At 46.3% G+C, this 20,156-nt stretch overlaps 1 protein-coding gene across 1 annotated transcript in view; it reads left to right on the top strand.

Annotated features, from left to right (window-relative positions):
- The first annotated feature begins 1,654 nt into the window (after positions 1 to 1,654).
- The window catches only part of SLC16A1 (solute carrier family 16 member 1), a 39,836-nt gene continuing 21,334 nt past the window's right edge, over positions 1,655 to 20,156 (top strand). The window contains exons 1-2 of the mRNA XM_073575116.1: positions 1,655 to 1,811; positions 15,887 to 16,126. Coding sequence (XP_073431217.1) covers positions 15,910 to 16,126 — 217 coding nt within the window. The 5' untranslated portion in view covers positions 1,655 to 1,811; positions 15,887 to 15,909. The remainder of the gene's footprint in view (positions 1,812 to 15,886; positions 16,127 to 20,156) is intronic.

Raw genomic sequence — 20,156 nt, 5'->3', positions numbered from 1 at the left:
CAGACAGACATTAGGTAGAATACGCACATTCTTGAAGTTCCTGCTTGTCTCAAAATGACTGGATCCTCTTGTATCGCTTGTAGGCTGTCTGTAGAGTAGTGGTCTACCAGTGCAAACACCTTCTTTTATCTACACTACCCACCAATGTTTCTTTGTGTAGGGGGTGGTTTAAACCAGAGTCTAAACATTGTTTACTCAAAAATTGCATGCGCACACCTGCGACCCCATAGACTAATGTGTTTCTTTGGCATATTCTGTGCGCACGCGATCACATGCGTTTTTTTGACGAGGTTGGGTGGAACAAAAAATGCAACATGTAGCGTCTAGGCGCACACCTGCAAAAAGCGCATGCGCACGAAATCGCACATAAATGCGTGCAAGCACTAGACCATGCGCCTGCCATGTTAAACATAGGGGTGCATGTGCCCAATAGCACACAATGCGCTGCGCCCAAAAACGCTAATGTGAAACCAGCCGGTACACTGAGGAAGGTCTTATAGACCGAAACATGTTTTTGCACTGCATTAAAATTAGGTTGAAAGCATCCATTTGAGTGCCAGGTTTATTTTACAATCATACACACACACACACCAAGCATGCCATCATACAGACATCACACACACACTGGGTATACCATCACACAGACATCATATACATACAATGAGTATGCCATCACACGAACATCACATTTGAGTAGTGACTGTAAAGCCATGTGCACATGGTTCAGTATTTGGTGAGCTTATAACCTCAGTATTTTTAAGACACAACCAGGAGAGGGTGATAAATACAGAAATGGTGATGTATTTCTATTATACTGTTTCTCTGGTTTTTCCACTCCCAGTTTGCGCTAACAAATACAGAATTAAAAAAAAAAAATAAATAAAACACTCGACGTATGCACGTGGCGAACCTCTCCAAAACAATGAACCCTATATCTTTTTTGTTGTGAATGTTTTTTTTTTTGTCGTATTCTTCAACACAATGGGCCTGGTTCATGGACTTTGCCCAAAAATTAAACCGCTCTTTATTTTTCTCTACCATTTTTGGTGACATTTTAGCATAAAAATGGCCCATGCTGCTAAAATGTTGCAAAATGTGCAGTGTACATAAAATCTAGTAACAGTAAGAAGTCAAAACCGACGAATCAGACAACAGCATTCGGAAAGCAGAAATCCCGTCCACAATGGCTAATAAAGAAAAATAAAAGGGTGAACACATGGATATTAAAAAATCGGCTAATTATAAGACTAAAGCCCAAAAGACAGCAGGAGCAAAGCGCCAAAAACGCATCAAGAAAGGCGCTAACGCCATAAAGAATTGGGCCAGGAGGGCACTTCACATTTGGAGACAATTGTAAAGACTTTGGCGCACTAACATCATCCAACACGGCTCAAAACGATTAAAAGTGACAAAAAAAAAGAGCAACTCGCTTTGGGGTTTAGTGCCATAATGGGGCGTTTATGAGGAAAATCCTCTATGGAGGTGGAAGACAAAGCGCGGCTGCTGAGGACAACCGCTCACGTCCCCCTAAATAACGGCACATTCGCCCCGCACCGTCTGACAGGAGCGCACAGGAGCGCAGCGCCTCAGCTCCAGCCCGGCCGCCGACACACAGAGGATCTGCAGCCGAGCGGTCACCTTTATGTGTGACTGAGAGGCGGGGCCGGGGAGAGGGAGGGACGCGCATGCTCAGTTCTACCCTCCGAGCCGCTGCTTCTAGTGACTCCGCTGATTAGTCCATTGCTGTGCTGAGTGCGCATCGTGCGGGGCTGCTGCAGCGCTCTCGCGTGTGACTCCGGGGATACAGAGAGGTGAGTGACCGGCGGCCTGTGCCGCAGGCTCCACGCGTGTCTCCGCTGCGCCGTGGCTTCCATCTGTTTGTGCTGCCTGGTGGAGGGGGCGGCTCTCCTCCACGTGTAACGGGCGAGCTCTGAGCGCTGCTGCCTTAACCCTTCCTCTTCCATATCGCCGAGTGTGGCCATAGGTCAGTCCTGAGATCCCCTGACCCCCCACTTCTCCCTCCAGCGTCGCCTCGCCTTTCATCAGTGTGACTGCTGGTGTGTGAGTGATGCAATGCCCTGGAAACCTCTGTCCCTGATGGTGACCTTAGGTCTAGATTACACACAGGTATTGATCAGGAGTAACCTATAGTAAGTGTTTCATCTCCTCACGGAATGGATGTTCTCTCCTGCCTGATTGTGAGTTACTCCTTGGGATTGGGTCATGGGCAAGTCCACAGTCCAGATCTATGGAGCATGATACATTGTAGCAGACCCTCAGCTTTGTGCTACTGATGTAGGGTGGAGACATATGTAGCAGAACCTGATCACTAGTCCAGTCCTGTAGATGTTTCCACAGACCGCAGGCAGAGGTCTTGTATGACGACGCTCTAGAGCTTCTGATAGAACTTCATGGCATGATTACTATTGGAGACTTGCTCCACATGTCACTGACTGCAGTGTGACACAGAGGCTGGCCTGGTTTTGGTACAATGTTCCTTTAAAAGAATGACTACAACTTCATGGATAGCTGTTCTTACAAAGGCCTTCATGGAGAAGACCATGCCGGCTCACTAAGTGGCATAATTAGATGCACGTGTCTAGCACACAGAGGGAATGTAGAGTATTTTTAGTATTCACAAAGTGGTTAGCAGGATGGCTCAGTGATTAGCACGGTGGCTCAGTGGTAAGCACTGCAGCCTGGGGTCCTGGGTTCAAATCCCTCCAAGGACAACATCTACATGGAGTTGGAACGTTCTCCCCATGTTTGCGTGGGTTTCCTCCCACTCTCCAAAGATATAGGGAATCCTAATTGTGAGCCCCAATGGGGACAGTGATGATGTCTGTAAAGCCCTGTGGAATTATGATATAAACTTCTTGTATATAATATATTCTGAATGGCCACAGGTCGTTGATGCATTTCAGACCTCCGGGTTCTTCCGGTGTTTACACTGAACTATTATCGGGAGAAAGTATCAGTCTAATCAGGCGGCCAATTGCCCCACAAAACGGGCAGAATTGTCTTTAGCCTGGTAATATGAGTGATCTTTAGGTTTTCTTAATGATTTGTCCCCTGCCACACATGACCCTGTGTGTGCCCTTATTCACGGTAGCTGCAAGGTCCGTAGAGCGATAGCACGGGATCTGTTCACATGTCAGGTACACTTACTGTTTGGCCGTGGCAGAGATCCAGGCTGGCCTTTGGACTGCTGCCATAATTCCCCACAATAATTGGCCTTATTGTCATTCCGTAGCACTGAGCCTCGGCTTTCTGTGCATTTTTTTTCCTGCTGTGATGCCTAACGCCTGTATGGGATTTCTCATTTGCTTGTAAAAGGCGTTATGGAAACCCATTCTCATCCGAGTTATGGGGATTGTGACATTTGGGTGGGATTTCTGACTTCCATGTTGAATCTGAATGTTTCCCGTCTAACCTTGATGTGTCTACTGTGTTGCATTAGATGGGTTGTCCACTACTGGACTTACCCCAGCTTCATCACTTTAGTGTCCCATAACATAAAAACAATGGCTACTCTCCTCCTGCGGCGGCACCGTTTCTGTGATGTGTTCTGCGATTCCCAGCCGGTCAAGTCACATTGTGTCACGCCAAGAATAGCAGCGCAAAAATCTCTCAAATATTGATGGTGGTTCTTATATGGGGCACTAAAGTGATTGAAAGGGTTCTCCGCTGTTGGACAACTCCTACTTTACAGGGATTTTTCCTGGTGGGACATAGTGACCCATGGATAGATCCTGTGTACACAAGTTCTTCCAGGTGTGAATGTGCGCCCATAAATGACTACCCATTTAGTAGTGGGTAGATTGTTGTGATTTCCGCTTGTCCCATTGCTGCCATTTCTGCTCCTACTCCGCGTTATCGTTGGGTGCACACTGCTGCGGCGTAGGCCTGCTCAGTACTAGAGGTTTCTCCGTTTATGGTGTGTTCGCCTAATCCCACTAGACCGCAGCCTGCGTCCTCCCTGTCCCACTAGACCGCAGCCTGCGTCCTCCCTGTCCCACTAGACCGCAGCCTGCGTCCTCCCTGTCCCACTAGACCGCAGCCTGCGTCCTCCCTGTCCCACTAGACCGCAGCCTGCGTCCTCCCTGTCCCACTAGACCGCAGCCTGCGTCCTCCCTGTCCCACTAGACCGCAGCCTGCGTCCTCCCTGTCCCACTAGACCGCAGCCTGCGTCCTCCCTGTCCCACTAGACCGCAGCCTGCGTCCTCCCTGTCCCACTAGACCGCAGCCTGCGTCCTCCCTGTCCCACTAGACCGCAGCCTGCGTCCTCCCTGTCCCACTAGACCGCAGCCTGCGTCCTCCCTGTCCCACTAGACCGCAGCCTGCGTCCTCCCTGTCCCACTAGACCGCAGCCTGCGTCCTCCCTGTCCCACTAGACCGCAGCCTGCGTCCTCCCTGTCCCACTAGACCGCAGCCTGCGTCCTCCCTGTCCCACTAGACCGCAGCCTGCGTCCTCCCTGTCCCACTAGACCGCAGCCTGCGTCCTCCCTGTCCCACTAGACCGCAGCCAGCGTCCTCCCTGTCCCACTAGACCGCAGCCCGCGTCCTCCCTCCCACCCCGGTGATGCTGGTTGTCCTTCCGTCTGCCAGATGAGCAGGTACTGCGGAGGGTGGCTCTGCCCCCATCAGTGTGTGCGTGCTGTTCACGGAGTGTCTAATGAAAGGGCGTCTTGGTCGCTTGGCAACTGACAGCGTGGAAGTGGTGACACCATAGCGCTGAATCCACAGCTCAGTCTTAAGATACAAAGGTAATATAAGACAGTACAAATCCAAGACAGGAATTTTTTGCATGCGAGTGAGAAATGTCCTTCCTCCGGCTGCGGATCTGGCCAAGATTCTTTACGTCACCGATGTATCTGAGCTTTTCAGGCTGAGGAGTCTGTTTCCATTAACTTGACTCCTTTAGAAGTTTTTCCAGAGTGAGGTTTCTGACAACCTGCTTGTGTTAGTGTGCCTGCTGAGTGTTGTCATGTCCCTAAAATTGACCCATGTTAAAATAAGGCTGTGTTGACATCGCATTCGGTGAATGTCAGGGCTTCCTTATGGATCTGTGAAAATGAGATTCAATCATGTTTGATGGAGGGGCATTAACTTTAATGGGGCAGATGGAATCGCCTTGTGCTGTCACACTGTTTTTAGTACTGTCCTCCTATGTGAGGTGATCATTAGTGATGAGCGCACGTGCAGTGATACGGTGTTATCCGAACATAGCTGGGGGGAATGTCTCACTGCTGTTTGACAGCGGCAACACTTGCATGGATTGCCTGTTTGTTAGGAATCCCTGCATGTGTGGCGGCTGTCGATCAGCAGTGAGACATGCCTCAGCGGGGACTCGAGCATAGTATTCGAGCACGCTGAAGTCACTTGGTTAGCTCCCGATCATGCTCGGATAACACCTTATCAGGGCACGTCCGCTCATTACTAATCATAAAAATGGGTTCCACTGCGGTTTTGTGCCTGCCTTGAAAAGTTGGACAGTACTGAAAAGAAGGTCTGCCAGAGCCCCAGCTGATTCCATCTGCTCCGTTAAAGTCAATTGCCCTGTTAGTGGATATGCTTGAACCTTTTTTATTTTTTTTTTTGAGCTTCAGGAGAAAGCCCCAAAGCATCCACGGACATGAGACACAAACATGTGGACCTGGCCTAAGGGTGTGTGCACACGCTGCGGATACGCTGCAGTTTCTGCTGCGGTGTACAGTACCATTATTCCCTATGGGAAATGGAAACCGCTGTGCAGATTCTGCAGAATTTTCCGCGCGGATTATCTGTGGTTTCTAAACCGCAGAAAGAATTGACATGTCAATGCTTTCTGCGGATTCCTATCTCCTCCATTGTGGAGATGGTGAAACCGCAGGATAATCCGCAGACCTGCGGATTTATCTGCGGATTTTGCAAAATCCGCGCGGATGAATCCGTAGCAGATTCCGCAGCGTGTGCACTTACCCTAATTGTTAAATTGAACTTTGTATATAGGCCGGGTACTTTGCAGATTCCCAGTCCGAGTTTCTGGATTGGGAAATCAGTAGCATTTTGAAGTAAGTAACTAAAATGTGGGTGACATTTACCAAATATCATCTGAACTCTTCAGGGTATGTTCACATGGAGTGGTGCAGTCTGAACATACACGGTCTTCAGCATAGTGGCTCAGTGGTTAGCACTGTAGACCCCCAGCGCTTCAAAACCTGTGTTCAAATCTCACCAAGGACAACATCTACAAGGAGTTTGTATGTTTTCCCCGTGTTTGCATCTGTTTCCTCCGCGTTCTCTGGTTTCCTCCCACACTTCAGAGACATACTGGTAGGGAATCTAGATTGTGAACCTCAATGGGCACAGCGATGATGTCTGTAAAGCGCTGTGGAATTAATGGCGCTATTTAAAGCTTGGGATGTGGATTTCACATAAAACTGCCGGGTAAGTGTGGGATCTTGACTGTTTGAACAGCAAAGTTTGGTTTCCTATTGAAATCAAGAGAGAGTTTGTTCAGAGGATTTTAAGCATTTTTTTAATGTGAGTTTTGGAGCAGAATCTGTAGAGAAAATTGACCTTCAGTATGGTTCTTAAATTCTCAACTATTTTTGCTTTGTATGTTCCCTTTTGTGTTTTCATCGGGCGGCAACACAATTCGTGACCAGCTAACTTGTATGTGCTTGCTTTGTTGCAAGCTTCAGGTTGAATTCCCAAACTGCAGATTTTGGTACAGAAATTTGTGACTGACTGACATCACTTATCTGAATGCGATTGTCTTAGGTAAATAGGATTGTTGGACTTTCTGCAACAAAATCCACAGTGTAGGCATTTGCTGCAGATCCTCAGCATTCATTGTAAATGTGCGAGTCACCATAAGGGTATGATTGGAGGACAGTGAGCTCTGGCATTCAGGTGTGAGAACTCGTCCTAGCGGCCACAAAGTGGCAGACAGTCAGGACTCCGTGGGATTGTTCTCTGGCTCCGCCACTTGGAGCCAGTCTGGTCTACAGCAGCAGCTCTAGAGGTTTCTTGCCTTCCCACTGTTCTTCTTGAACTGTGTGATAACATGACAGTTCAGTTTTTAATGATGTTTTGGCCGTGGTGACTTCTAACACAGTTCTCTGAGTAACCTAAATTGCAGTCGTAAAGCTACCTGTCCAGTGCAAACATCTTTGATCTAGCTGATGACACTTAACTAAATAGCCTGAAAACATATGATTTACACGTGATACACAAAAGCCCAGGAACTTAAGCCCCCCCCCCCCGTCACACATAGCGATCTCGCTAGCGAGATCACTGCTGAGTCGCAAGTTTTGTGACGTAACAGCGATCTCACCAGCGAGATCGCTGTGTGTGACACTTGTCAGCAACCGGCCTCGCTGCCGGGTATCGCTGATTGTCCTGGAATGGCCAAGATATTTTTTTGATCGCTGGTCTCCTGCTGGCCAGCATGCATCGCTGTGTGTGACAGGCGGGAGACCAGCAATCAGCGAGCTGCCGCTGGTAACTAAGGTAAACATCGGGCTTCTAAGCGTCGCGCAGCACTTAGAAACCCGATGTGTACCTTAGTTACCAGCGCACTGGTGCAGGGAGCTGGTAACCAAGGTACACGTCGGGTTTCTAAGTTCCGCGCACTGCTTAAAACCCGATGTGTACCTTGGTTACCAGCTCCCTGCACCAGTGCGCTGGTAACTAAGGTACACAGTGGGTAACTAAGCGACGTGCGTCACTTGTTACCCACGTGTCACTGGTGCTGATCGCTGGTGAAGCTGCCTGTTTGGCAGCACACCAGCGATCCTGACAAGGTCATATCGTTGTCGGGATCGCTGCTGCGTCGCTATGTGTGACGGGGCCCTTAAGGAGAAGGTGATCCACCCCCTCTTCCCACCACAACTTCACTCATAGTTACGATAGATATTCATGTTTAAGCTCCTATATATAAATCGATAGTCTAGATACTGTCAGTTGGGTGTGTTGCCCCGTGCACTGCCTGTTGTACAGAGCTTCGTGGTTATATAATATTTATACAAAGTAGGAGGAATCCAGCGGTGAGACATCATTACGGGTAAAATGTGTAAAGCTTTTATTTCACCATTAAAAACATCCAGGTCAGCAAGATAAAACCGGTGGTGAGATGGACCTATGTGTTTCAAAGGTAAGTCATGTTCTTTGTCTATAGAATAAGTCTCTATTTATAGTCTCTAGAGGTCATGAATAAGACTTGCCTTCGAAACGCGTAGGTCCGTCCCGCCACCTGTTTTATCTCGCTGACCAGTCGGCTGCTGCTCCTGCATATTTTTAATGGTTAAATGGATTCCTCCACCTTTGTATACATGAAGTTGTTGCTCTGACGCGATCTGTGTGGGTCCACCCAGTCCTGGAACAGAATCCTCTCCCAGTGTGGTGGGCTAACTGGCACGCTCGGATGCTAACCGTGCTCGAAAAATATGTTTGAGTCCCTGCGCATGTTTGTCTCACGGCTGTCCGACAGCCACAACACATGCCTGTTTGTTATACGTTCAATTTTGTATTTATTTTTTTGAAGAATGCACCTCCAACAAATGTTGTCTCTGGTTTCCAGCGCCACTCTCGTCCTCTGAGTCATGTGACTTCAAGATCAGTTTGCCGATCACATGGGGGTTTGTGTGTTTTTGTGAACTGGAAGTCACTGTTGTAGGTAAACTTTTATTATAAAGCATCGTACTGATTTAAAGAGCACAATGGTGGTGTCTGGAAAGTGAGGAAAACGGCAAGGAGTTATTTTTTTAATATAACAGAAGTATTTAGAAAGGTTTATGGGATAAAATGTTTGCTTGGAATGCCTCTTTTTCTGAAAGGGAATAAACCTTTAAATGTTGGGCCCCAGCTGCAGTTTGTTACAAAGTGGCAATCTTAGCTGTCTTCACCATCCCCTGGGTCACAGTGAGTCTCCATTACTGCTCCTGGTGTCATTGGCTGAGACACGGATGTCACAGTAAATCGGTGACCTGGGCGGCTCTGAAGGCGGCACCGGCAGAGCCAATGAGATCACTGATTGTCAACGTGACGTCAGCGCCCCAGGTAATGCCAGATATCGGGAGATTCAAGGGTGGACCCAAGGACAATAAGGCTGTGTGCACACGCTGCGAATTTTGCTGCGGTTCCGCAGCGGTTTTGGCCGCTGCGGACCCGCAGCAGTTTTTGCTGCGGTGTACAGTACCATGATTCCCTATGGGAATCAAAAACCGCAGTGCAGATGGTGCGGAATTTTCTGCGCGGATTATCTGCGGTTTTCAATCTGCAGAAAGAATTGACATGTCAATTCTTTCTGCGGATTCTACTGCGGTTTGCCATCTCCTCCATTGAGGAGATGAAAAACCGCAGGACAAAACCGTAGAGCAATCCGCAGGTAAAACCGCAGGTCTTTTGACCTGCGGTTTCACCTGCGGATTTTACAAAATCCGCGCGGATGAATCCGCACATAATCCGCAGCGTGTGCACACAGCCTAAGTCTAAAAGGGAGCCGCCCCTTGAAGCTAGTGTCTAGTTCCATGTTGGTTCTTAGCCAAGTGTAGGAAGCAAACAACCGCCTGAATTCGCTTAACAAGTGTTAATCTTGCTGTGGTTTGGCAGTGTGAATCTTTCCGTTACACGCCAGGTGCATGGAGAAACAACAAAAGATCTAGCTGTCTTAGTCTCTATTCAGGTTTCATTCTGCGGACTTTTTTAAATTTCGTGCTAAGGGTTGACAATGTTTCCTCTTGTTAAATGTGTTGGTGAAATAATGAGAATCCTAGAAGAATAAGACATTTCCCATGACACATGCTCCTCTCCTTGCTCCTCTGTGCTCCATATGTTACAGACAGTGAGCTGCCAGAATGAACAGTCCCTTTTACCGACTAGTGATGCAATAGCTGCACCCTCCTCCGAATGACGTCCCAGTGCTATTTCCAACCTGGAACCATCTGATGTGAATGCATAATCCAGCCATGTGGCCTCTTCAGCTATAAATGCTTGTCCTTGTCACGAGACTTGGCGGTAACTTGAACAATCCGAGTCTGTTCTAGCCTCATTTGCTGCTGCGCTGGTGCCAGGGCATGCTTCAGCCTACTGAGCTGCATCTGGCTCAGAGGAGCGATAGCTCTGTAGCATTCTGTCAGATTAGCAGGTAACAAGATATCGTGAATCCATTTTACGAGATCTTTTTTTTTACGCCCTTTATTTTCATGTAGACCTTTTTGGTTAGCGGGTGATCTTTCTGCTCTGAGCCTGAGCATTAACCCTATCTGTAGCCATCAGAAGTGCTGGGTCACTGGTTTCTGCTTGCTAGGTGAGCTGGTGTTCTTTATTGGAGACAGATTTTACCGTGTGCTGTAAATTCAGAGGACTTTGTTATTAAGATGTCACCAACTAGTTCTTGCCTCCCAAACCAGCACCACTCCTATTTATTTTATACATTTTATTTTCCCCTGCCCCCGGGGGTCCTTTAATATTAGATTCAATAGCTACTGGTTTTCTGCCATCTTTGTTTTATTAAAATCCTGAAACACTGCACCAGATCTGCTGCAGTCATTTAATTTAGGAATGTCACATGATTGCTAGGAGAGACACAGCCAGTGGGAGGTCCACCGGCACCGTGCTGATCCAGGAGGCAGTTCTGCAATTCTCTTAGTTTCTGCCACAGACTGCAGCCATTAAGAGTAAGACAATGCCTTCACCCCCATATCGCACCCAGCGTCATGGACCCCTCTTATTGGCAGTATCTTCTGATCTCCAGTTTACTCTATTTATGCTCTTCCACACCAGTACATACACCTCCACATCTGCTCTTCTGGCCTACTCACAAGTCACAATCTGTAGACCTTCTCTTCATAGTTGTTGGCTAAATTTGCTGCTAATACACCAAGTTGACAGAGAGCCGCACAGAGCCAGTTGAGGATCCATGCTCTAGAACAAGAATTAAAATTGATCTCCTTGCATCAGGCTCATCAAAGGGTTCATTCACTGTTTTTTCTATGGAGAAGCCCATGAAGGGGAGCTTTTCTGAGCATCAGGCTTTACCTACGAAAAGAAGCCATTGCCACCACCTTCTCCAGCTTTTACTGCATTTCTGATGAGCCCATCATATCACCTAGGCTGTGGGGTATAGGTTGCAAAGACCCCAAACAATGAAATTATGCAGCGGAACAGACTCTTTTAGATTGATCGGCATCTCCGGACCGTGCTTGGCTTTGATATTTTGCTCTTATTCCTATGAGAATCGCTGATGATAAAAACTGAAACACTCACCAAATACTGATGAAAATCGTTGACGCTTATGGTTGCGTTCAACCAGGGCTCTGGTGTTGGTAAGCCAAACCACCGACTGACTCGCTCTTCAATTTCCCTGACTACCGATTCCACAGCACTGGTCATCACTGAGCATGGACATAAAGGGCAGCACGGATTCATGTCTACTAAAAGCCGAGATCCTTCGATCAGAAACAGAACAGACATTTATAGGACGTTTCATAACTTTCCCAAATTCTTATGAAAGTATTTACAGCACATCCTCCATTGAACGCTACATATATTTTGCCCCACCTTTTCCTCCTGTATAGTCACACAGATATATTAGGATGAGCAGTGTGGTGTGGTAACCTTAAGTCCATATTTGCTTCCGTTTTTCACACTGTCATTAGCTTTAAAGGCTTTCATGCCACTAGCAGGCAAACCCATAGTGACTAAGCATCTACACGTCATCATGTCAGGGAAGTCTATGTGCTCATCCTCTTCCTGACTACGTAGCTCTTTACTAATGAAGCCACATGTTCCTAAATAAAGAAGCAAAAAACCCTTGAATAGGTTGTTCAGAGGCACGCACTGCACGTAATCACAGTAGTGTCAGGTATCACTAGCGGAATCTGTCCTGATGTTACCCCGAGAGCAGCAGGAGAAAGGTTCTGCTGCTCCGCTCTACTGAAAACCTAGCTCCGTGTCTTACCCATCTGACACTTATGCCCGATTTGTTTTGGGATCTTCAGGACTCTTAATTACTTTGTTAAATATTTATTCACAACTTTCAAAAAGTTCTGCAAAATTGTCCCAGGACTTGCCTTGTAGGGGCAAACTTGTTTTTGAGCCTGTGCTTATTCCTCTGTAGATTTATTGCTTCGAGGAGGTACATATTAGAGTTAATTACTCTCCAAAATCCCATCATGGAAACCTATGTATTTTTCATTGCTCAAACAATGTGCAGACTACAGTTTTAATCAGATGAGTCCTATCTCAGTTTTTTTATGGATCACATTCATACCCATGCTGTTCTACGGGGCTATTTGCCTCGGAGTCAGATGCCACTCTCTCATTCATGTCCGAGTCAGTGGAAAACATTGGACTGCACTCGGATGACTTCCAGGTGCAGTCTGATTTTTTGCAGACTGAAATAATGGCTATGATGGACAACTTTTTGGCCCGTCTAGGCAGAATGGCAAATTCCTTACAAACAAGCAAAACACTAGTTCATCGGCTGCTATGATTTTAATTTTTTTTTTTTTTCTGTGCTTAAAGTTCCGCTCTGCCGGTATACATAAGCCGATCGCCCTTGTAGCCGATCGGCGGTCTTGAACAGTTAGAATCAGGCAGTGTAAATGGGCACTTGGCTATATCATGGTGTTTTTGTAGGACAAGTTTATGTAAAATTGGATTGCGCATATGTGTGTATTTGTAAGAGATCCACCTGTCGCTCTGGAGATGCAGTCTGATCTGTGCACAGCATGGTATAAAGCTGATGTATAGGTTTGTTGGGAAAGATTCATTATAACTTGTACTTTATTGTCTGAAACCCCTTGTGTTCGAGTCCAGTGGGTGGTCCTATATTACAAAACTGTTACATTTTGGTGGGGTTGTATCTCAATTTGACCAGCTCCTCCTCTGTAATGTCACACCTGCAGAACAGATACAATTTTGTGAGTGTTACAGCCGTCCAACTTCTGTCAGATGTAATGGCGCCAGACCAGTAAGCTCCCCACCTCACCCCTTCTAGCCACACTAGAAGCATTGAAAAAAGGGGTTTACTGTAGTGGACAACCACTTTAAGTGATCTTTTAACTTCTCGTTACGGTGGCTCAGCACTGCTGCAGTTCTCCGACGCGTCACCAACGCTGCCATGCTGCTCTTTATCATCTCATCCTTGGTGCTTCTTTTTAGTGCAATAGAACTTGAAGGAATTTTGCAAAATAATTACAGAAGTTCACCCTGATCAGGAAGTAAGTCGCCAAATCTATGCCCCAATCAGGGGTTGACAACAATCCAATAATTGTATCCTGAATATTGTCTCTTATTTCTCCTTAGACTTGAAAAGGTTGTCCACTACCCTGACTCAATTACTGAGTTTGCTGTAAATGCTTAAGGCTAATGCCCCTAAAGATCCCCAATACCTTTTTCTGCCAAGTTTCTTGTTTTGCTTCCTGTGCCCTAACATTAGCCCTAACATTAGCATTAACTGTCAATCATCCCTTCTGTCTACCAATTTCCATCGTTCCTTGTGCTGGGTTGCAAGCCAGCAGTGAGCACATCTCCTTAACGCAGCGTAAACCCGTCGCACTCCTTACTCCGCATCACACTCAGGCCCAGCATGATAGTCTCTACTGGATGCTGTTACAGGAAAAAGAAATGCCCCAGATCAGGAGCCCTGATAATTCTTATTCCCTACTCCCCCCTCCCTAACAGATAAAGAAGATTGATTGGATGGGGAGAGATATGTGAATGTATTCATGTAATAAAGAGTATACAACAGGGTGGTTTTTTTGGGTTTTTTTCCCCCTTACCCAGGGTATACAGCAATGTGTGTGTACATTATAAGGCAGGGGTTTTCACATAAGCATGTTAATGAGGCAATGACCCAAGTAGGTTCGACATAAAGGGCTTTATTTGCAAACTTACAAAATAAACTCAAAGCTTTATCATCTGGAACGTCCATATCCAGTGCGATGCCGTGGGTGCCTGCACCACCATAGGAATCTCTAGTGTAGTAATTAGGGTTGATTGAATAGCTTCAGATAAGAGCTTATCCGAATAACTATAGCGCTTACCGAATAACTGCATCGGGGGAACCCGAATACCTGGTGCGCTCCCGATCATCTGTTCAGCGTAGCAGCTGCATGTGTCGCGGCTGTGTGATAGTCACAACACATGCATGGAGAGCCTGTCTGTTGGGCTCTCCATACATGTGTTGTGACAGTGAAACAGCCGCTACACATACAGCTGATCATCGGGAGCGCTCTAGGTATCCGGGTTCCCGATGCTACCATTTGGTAAGCGCTATAGTTATTCGTATAAGCTCTTATCTGAAGCTACTCTATCGTCCCTAGCGGTAATGTCTTTTTCCTAAGGCTCTGGTCTATGTTCAATAACACACAGAACCTCCAGCTCTGGTGCACATGAAACCAAGACTGACACACCCAACCCTTACCTGCAGGTTGAAATGTGAATCGTGGCCATGGGCCACTTGCAAGACCCCACCTTGGAGGCAAAGATCCGTCCCACTACCTTCCTACAGATCTTTCTAAAAATAAGCCCATATCAGGTTTTCCTAAATATGACTTGGTCAAATAACTGGATCCAGTCTACACATACTTTTATTTTTTGTTGTAATTACAGTGCTCTCCAGCTGGTCCAGTATGTTTGCAGACACATCCTGGGGACATGTAGCGACCCTTGTATATGGCTCCCATCCTTGCCTCACAATGTATAAAAGGAAAGATATAAGGGGGGGGCTAGCTCTGCAGGTAGACCTGTGTCAGCAGCAGCATGCACAGGAATAGCGCCATGCCCACCTGAGAGTTTACGGAGCTGAGAGGTTTTGATGTGACATCACAGAAAGCCAGGAGGCTCTCATGCAACCAGAGGAATTTGGGGAAGCAAGGTATAACGTGCATACCTATGGCAGTTAGTTTACATGAAAGAGACATGTCAAGTAGTAGACAACTCCTTTTTGGTATTGCTACTTATCTTTTGATGGGGCATCCACCCATGTTTGTACATGGGGTGTAGCTAAGCAGATATTCAAATTACTGACTTTAGTGCGACCAGGCAGAGGTTACACAAATGCAATGTTGGTGTTGTAGTACGTCTGCTATTCGCTTAGTACTCGGCAATTTTTCATTATAACCCATCAATCCAAAGTACTTGCAGCTTTCCTTATGCACTCGCCCCCTGGTTTCTGATTTTGCTCAGTCTTCAGATTGAATTGTTAGAAAAATCCTTCCCCTGGATGTGCAACTCTCCTTTTTGGCTGTCATTGCTGGCCAACTTTCAGAAGCCAGTAATGTATGAAGACGTGCTGCTGGCGGCCCTCCATTGCTTCCTTGAAAATTAGTTAATATAACATTGTCCTCGTTAACATTAGACAGAAGGCATCCATACTTGGTGATCATAGGGTAAAACTTGGTCATGAGTGCTGGAATTTTTGGCAATTGCTTGTGTACTTCTTGGTTCAGTCTTCTATAATAGTTTGCAACGCTAAACCGTGTAACTCCTTCTCTGCAGAACACACCGTCTTCTTCTTGTGACAGTGTATGATGTGCTCACGATACCCCTGTATTTCTCATGCGAGTGAGCGGCCACGTGACTTCTTGGAGGAGATTTTCATACTTATGGTCACATGCCATCTAGACTTGGCCGGCGTCTCTAGATATTGTGCAGCGACTGTAGAACTTGCTTCTTACACCGGACAAACCTTTTAATGGATTGAAAGCAGTTTATAGAAAATAGCCTTTGGCAATGATTTGAGTAATTCCAGGGACATGGAGAAGAAGAAAAATCTGAAGATATTGACGACACTGCCAGGGAATACACCTCCTTCCCATATAATGAATGTAATTGCCCAGCATTTACCTTTTGTCCAATGCAACATAATTATTATTTTTTTTTTTTCTTTCAGAAAAAGATTAAAACAGCAGCAAGATGCCACCTGCAGTTGGAGGACCTATGGGTTACACCCCGCCAGAAGGTGGCTGGGGCTGGGTTGTGGTTGTTGGCGCCTTTGTGTCCATTGGTTTCTCCTACGCCTTTCCCAAATCAATTACCGTTTTTTTCAAAGACATAGAAGTAATATTTGGTGCAACAAGTAGTGAGGTCTCATGGATTTCTTCAATTATGCTGGCTGTGATGTATGCTGGAGGTAAGGCTTTTATTAACATTATTGGGGGGGATTAGGGTGGTAAACAATATTCTTGTTTTTTTTTTTTTCATTTTCTTAAATTTAGTATATGACATGCTTTATTACCTAATGATACCACAGTGATCTGTTCATATTCCAATCTGAAATAACCATCCAAATGTAACTTGTGTCACTATTTATGGGGACGGAGGGGAAAGATGGCTGTCGGCCAACAGCTATCCAATATGTAATTGGGCTTTAATGTTAATGTTTTTAGACTTTGTTATCTCTATATATAAAATTGAATGTGTGTGTGTCACCAACCAATCACTAAGCATCTTTCATTTCACCAGAGCTGTTTAAAAGAACCTGAGCTGTGATTGGTTGCCATGAGCAATAGTTTTCCCAACTCTACAACACCTCAGCAGACACTGACCGGGTGGGAGAAATCTAGCATCCCCGGGAACATAAGCTCCCAGCCATTGTCTGCCCTGCAGAAAGAAGCAGAGAGCACATGACCGAAATGAATCACCCCCTCCCGTGCCCATATACCCATAACATCTCCTCCATCCCATAGGTACATCTTCCCTTTTAAAGGGATCTCTGGTATGGAAGTCAGGGCAAATCCACTCAGCACTATGGTTCTGACCCCAGGCCTCTCTTAAAGGGATCATTGGTATGGAAGTCAGGGCAAATCCATCAAACGCTTTGGTTTTGACCACAGGCCTCTCTTAAAGGGATCCCCAGTATGGAGTTAGGACCGTTCCACTCAGCGCTGTGGTTCTGACCCCAGAGTCTATTAAAGGGATCATTGTTGTGGAAGTCCGGGCAATTCCACTCAGCACTCTGGTTCTGACCCCAGGCCTCTCTTAAAGGGAACCCCGGTATGGACATTAGGACCGTTCCACTCAGCTCTGTGGCTCTGACCCCCCCAGGGTCTCTTAAAGGGATCATTGGTACTTAAGTTAGGGCAATTCCGCTAAGCACTCTGGTTCTGACCCCAGGCCCCTCTTAAAGGGATCCCCGGTACGGAAGTGAGGGCAAATCCACTCTGCCCTTTGGTATGGGCAGTACGGTGGCTCGGTGGATAGCACTGCAGCCTTGGGTTCGAATCCCACCAAGGACAACATCTCCAAGGAGTTTGTATGTTCTCCCCGTGTTTGCGTGGGTTTCCTCCCACATTCCAAAGACATACTGATAGGGTATTTAGATTGTGAGCCCCATCAGGGACAGTGATGATAATGTGTGCAAACTGTAAAGCGCTGCGGAATATGTTAGCGCTATATAAAGATTATTATTATTACTATTATTACTGACCCCAGGCCTCTCTTAAAGGGATCTCCAGTATTGAAGTTAGGGCAAATCCCTCAGCGCTCTGATTCTGACCTCAGGCTTCTATTAAAAAGGATCATTGGTATGGAAGTCAGGGCAAATCCATCCAGCGCTTTGGTTTTGACCCCAGGCCTCTCTTAAAGTGATCCCCAGTATGGAAGTCAGGGCAATTGCCTTCAAATGCTCAGGTACTGACCCCAGGCCTCTATTAAAGGGATCATTGGTATGGAAGTCAGGGCAAATACATCCAGCGCTTTGGTTTTCATAGAATCGTAGAGTTGGAAGGGACCTCCTGGGCCATCTGGTCCAACCCCCTGCTCAAAGCAGGATTCGCTAAATCATCCCAGTCAGATGTCTGTCCAGCCTCTGTTTGAAGACATCCATTGAAGGAGAACTCACCACTTCTCGTGGCAGCTTGTTCCACTCATTGATCACTCTAACTGTCAAAAAGTTTTTTCTAATATCTAATCTGTGTCTCCTCCCATTCAGTTTCATTTTGACTCCAGGCTTCTCTTAAAGGGATCCCCAGTATGGAAGTTAGGGCCATTCCACTCAGCACTCTGGTTCTGAACCCAGGCTGACGGGATGATGTGGGATATTAGGGGTAGTAGTCCGGTAGCTCTGGCTGACGGGATGATGTGGGATATTAGGGGTAGTAGTCCGGCGGCTGTGACGGGATGATGTGGGTTATTAGTAGTTTTTGTCTGGTGGCTATGGCTGATGGGATGATGTGGGCTATTAGGGGTAGTAGTCCGGTGGCTCTGGCTGACGGGATGATGTGGGATATTAGTAGTCCGGTGGCTCTTGCTGACTGGATGATGTGGGATATTAGGGGTAGTAGTCCAGTGGCTGTGACGGGATGATGTGGGTTATTAGTGGTTTTTGTCTGGTGGCTATCGCTGACGGGATGATGTGGGCTATTAGGGGTAGTAGTCCGGTAGCTCTGGCTGACGGGATGATGTGGGATATTGGTAGTCCGGTGGCTCTGGCTGACGGGATGATGTGGGATATTAGGGGTAGTAGTCCGGTAGCTTTGGCTGACGGGATGATGTGGGTTATTAGGGGGAGTAGTCCGGTGGCTCTGGCTGATGGGATGATGTGGGATATTCGGGGTTTTAGTCTGGTAGCTCTGGCTGACGGGATGATGTGGGCGTTTGTATGTTCTCCCCGTGTTTGCGTGGGTTTCCTCCGGGTACTCCGGTTTCCTCCCACATTCCAAAGACATACTGATAGGGAATTCAGATTGTGAGCCCCATCGGGGACAGTGATGAAAATGTGTGCAAACTGTAAAGCGCTGCGGAATATGTTAGCGCTATATAAAAATAAATATTATTATTATATTATAGTATATCTATTAATTTGTTATAACTAACCGTAGTTAGTTACTATGCTGGGGCCACGCCGGGCTCTTCAGCTAGTGCCATGTAAAAACACAAAACTAGGTAGTAGTAGTAAATCCAATTTCAGTTGTGAGTAGAGCCAGATAAAGCAGTTTTGTTATTAATCAAACAAGATATCCTCACTCAGATTTGAGCCCCTGTTGTACCGATGTCTGACTTTCATGAAGGTTTTTGTGGAGTCTACCATCAGAAGTCTTGTACTCGAGAGATGCTCTTCTCTAGAAGTGTTGCTTCTTGGGTATAATCTTTTCTTTTTAAGATTCCCAATAAAGCATAAAACGGCATAAAACAAGTTCTCACCTCTACATAAAATTTATCATAGGAACTTGTTGTTTTGTCATGTTCTTGAGGCTTTACATGGCTATCACCTGTGTCTAGGAAAAGAGATAATGGACCCGTTGTTGGGTCCTGCAACAATCTTGAGTGATGCAATGAATCAAGTGATTAGGCCTCACAAGACCATGATCTTCAATGCCATGGAGGAACCCATACTTGATGTCCACTCCCATTTGTCTGTGGAGCTGCTAGAGAAAGCCAAGAATTGTGCTCTTTCTGACATTCCTAGGAGACCATGCATGGCTAGGGGATGAGTTCCTGTTTTGAGATTAACCCTTTAAATGTTACTGAGACAACCCCCTTTCAAGCGGTGGTCTCCAGGAAGATGAGCTAATGGCCCTGGGTCCTGCAACCAGCATTCTTTGCCAGTCAGTTACTGCTAGCAGGGCAATTTCTCAGCTCGGTGATGTCCATATGCCCTGTATTAGCGACTACCCGTTTTACTTTTTTTTTGCCCCTGTAATGTAAGTGATAAAATGTGGAATAATTTGTTGTGAATGGATTCAGAAACATCCTGATATCTTGGAACCTTCAGTAAGCCATACAGCCTCGTGCTGCAGTGTTGGCGAGTGTTGGACTTACAGAATGATCTTTGTATCCAGCAGCCCCTCCCCAAGCCATGGCCTGATCCTCTGCAGGTTCATTGCCTGTTCACTCTCGGGCTCTGGATTTGTTGCTGTTTTTTTCCCTGGAGTGTCAGGCATGGCCTTATCTATAATTAATGTACTTTTCAGTGGGAAATGCATATTAACGCACTTTACATCAATGCCGGTGGTTTGCACTAGTAAGATTTCAAAGCAAGATGCTATGAAAACTTCTATTTTTTTTTTTATGAACCTTTACATTCGATCAGTTGCCTTGTGAAGCCATAAAAATGAAGTTTTAAAATTGTATCACTTACAATTGTGATAGTTTTCCCATACAAGAGAACCACTTTCAAAATTATGCTGTGTGTTTACAGGGAGGACATCTGGAGTTTTATG

The sequence above is a fragment of the Dendrobates tinctorius genome, unplaced genomic scaffold (assembly GCF_039654945.1).
Source record: "Dendrobates tinctorius isolate UK_male_01 unplaced genomic scaffold, ASM3965494v1 ptg000042l, whole genome shotgun sequence".
Classification (NCBI taxonomy): Eukaryota; Metazoa; Chordata; class Amphibia; order Anura; family Dendrobatidae; genus Dendrobates; species Dendrobates tinctorius.
This window is presented reverse-complemented; position numbering and strand designations above follow the sequence as displayed.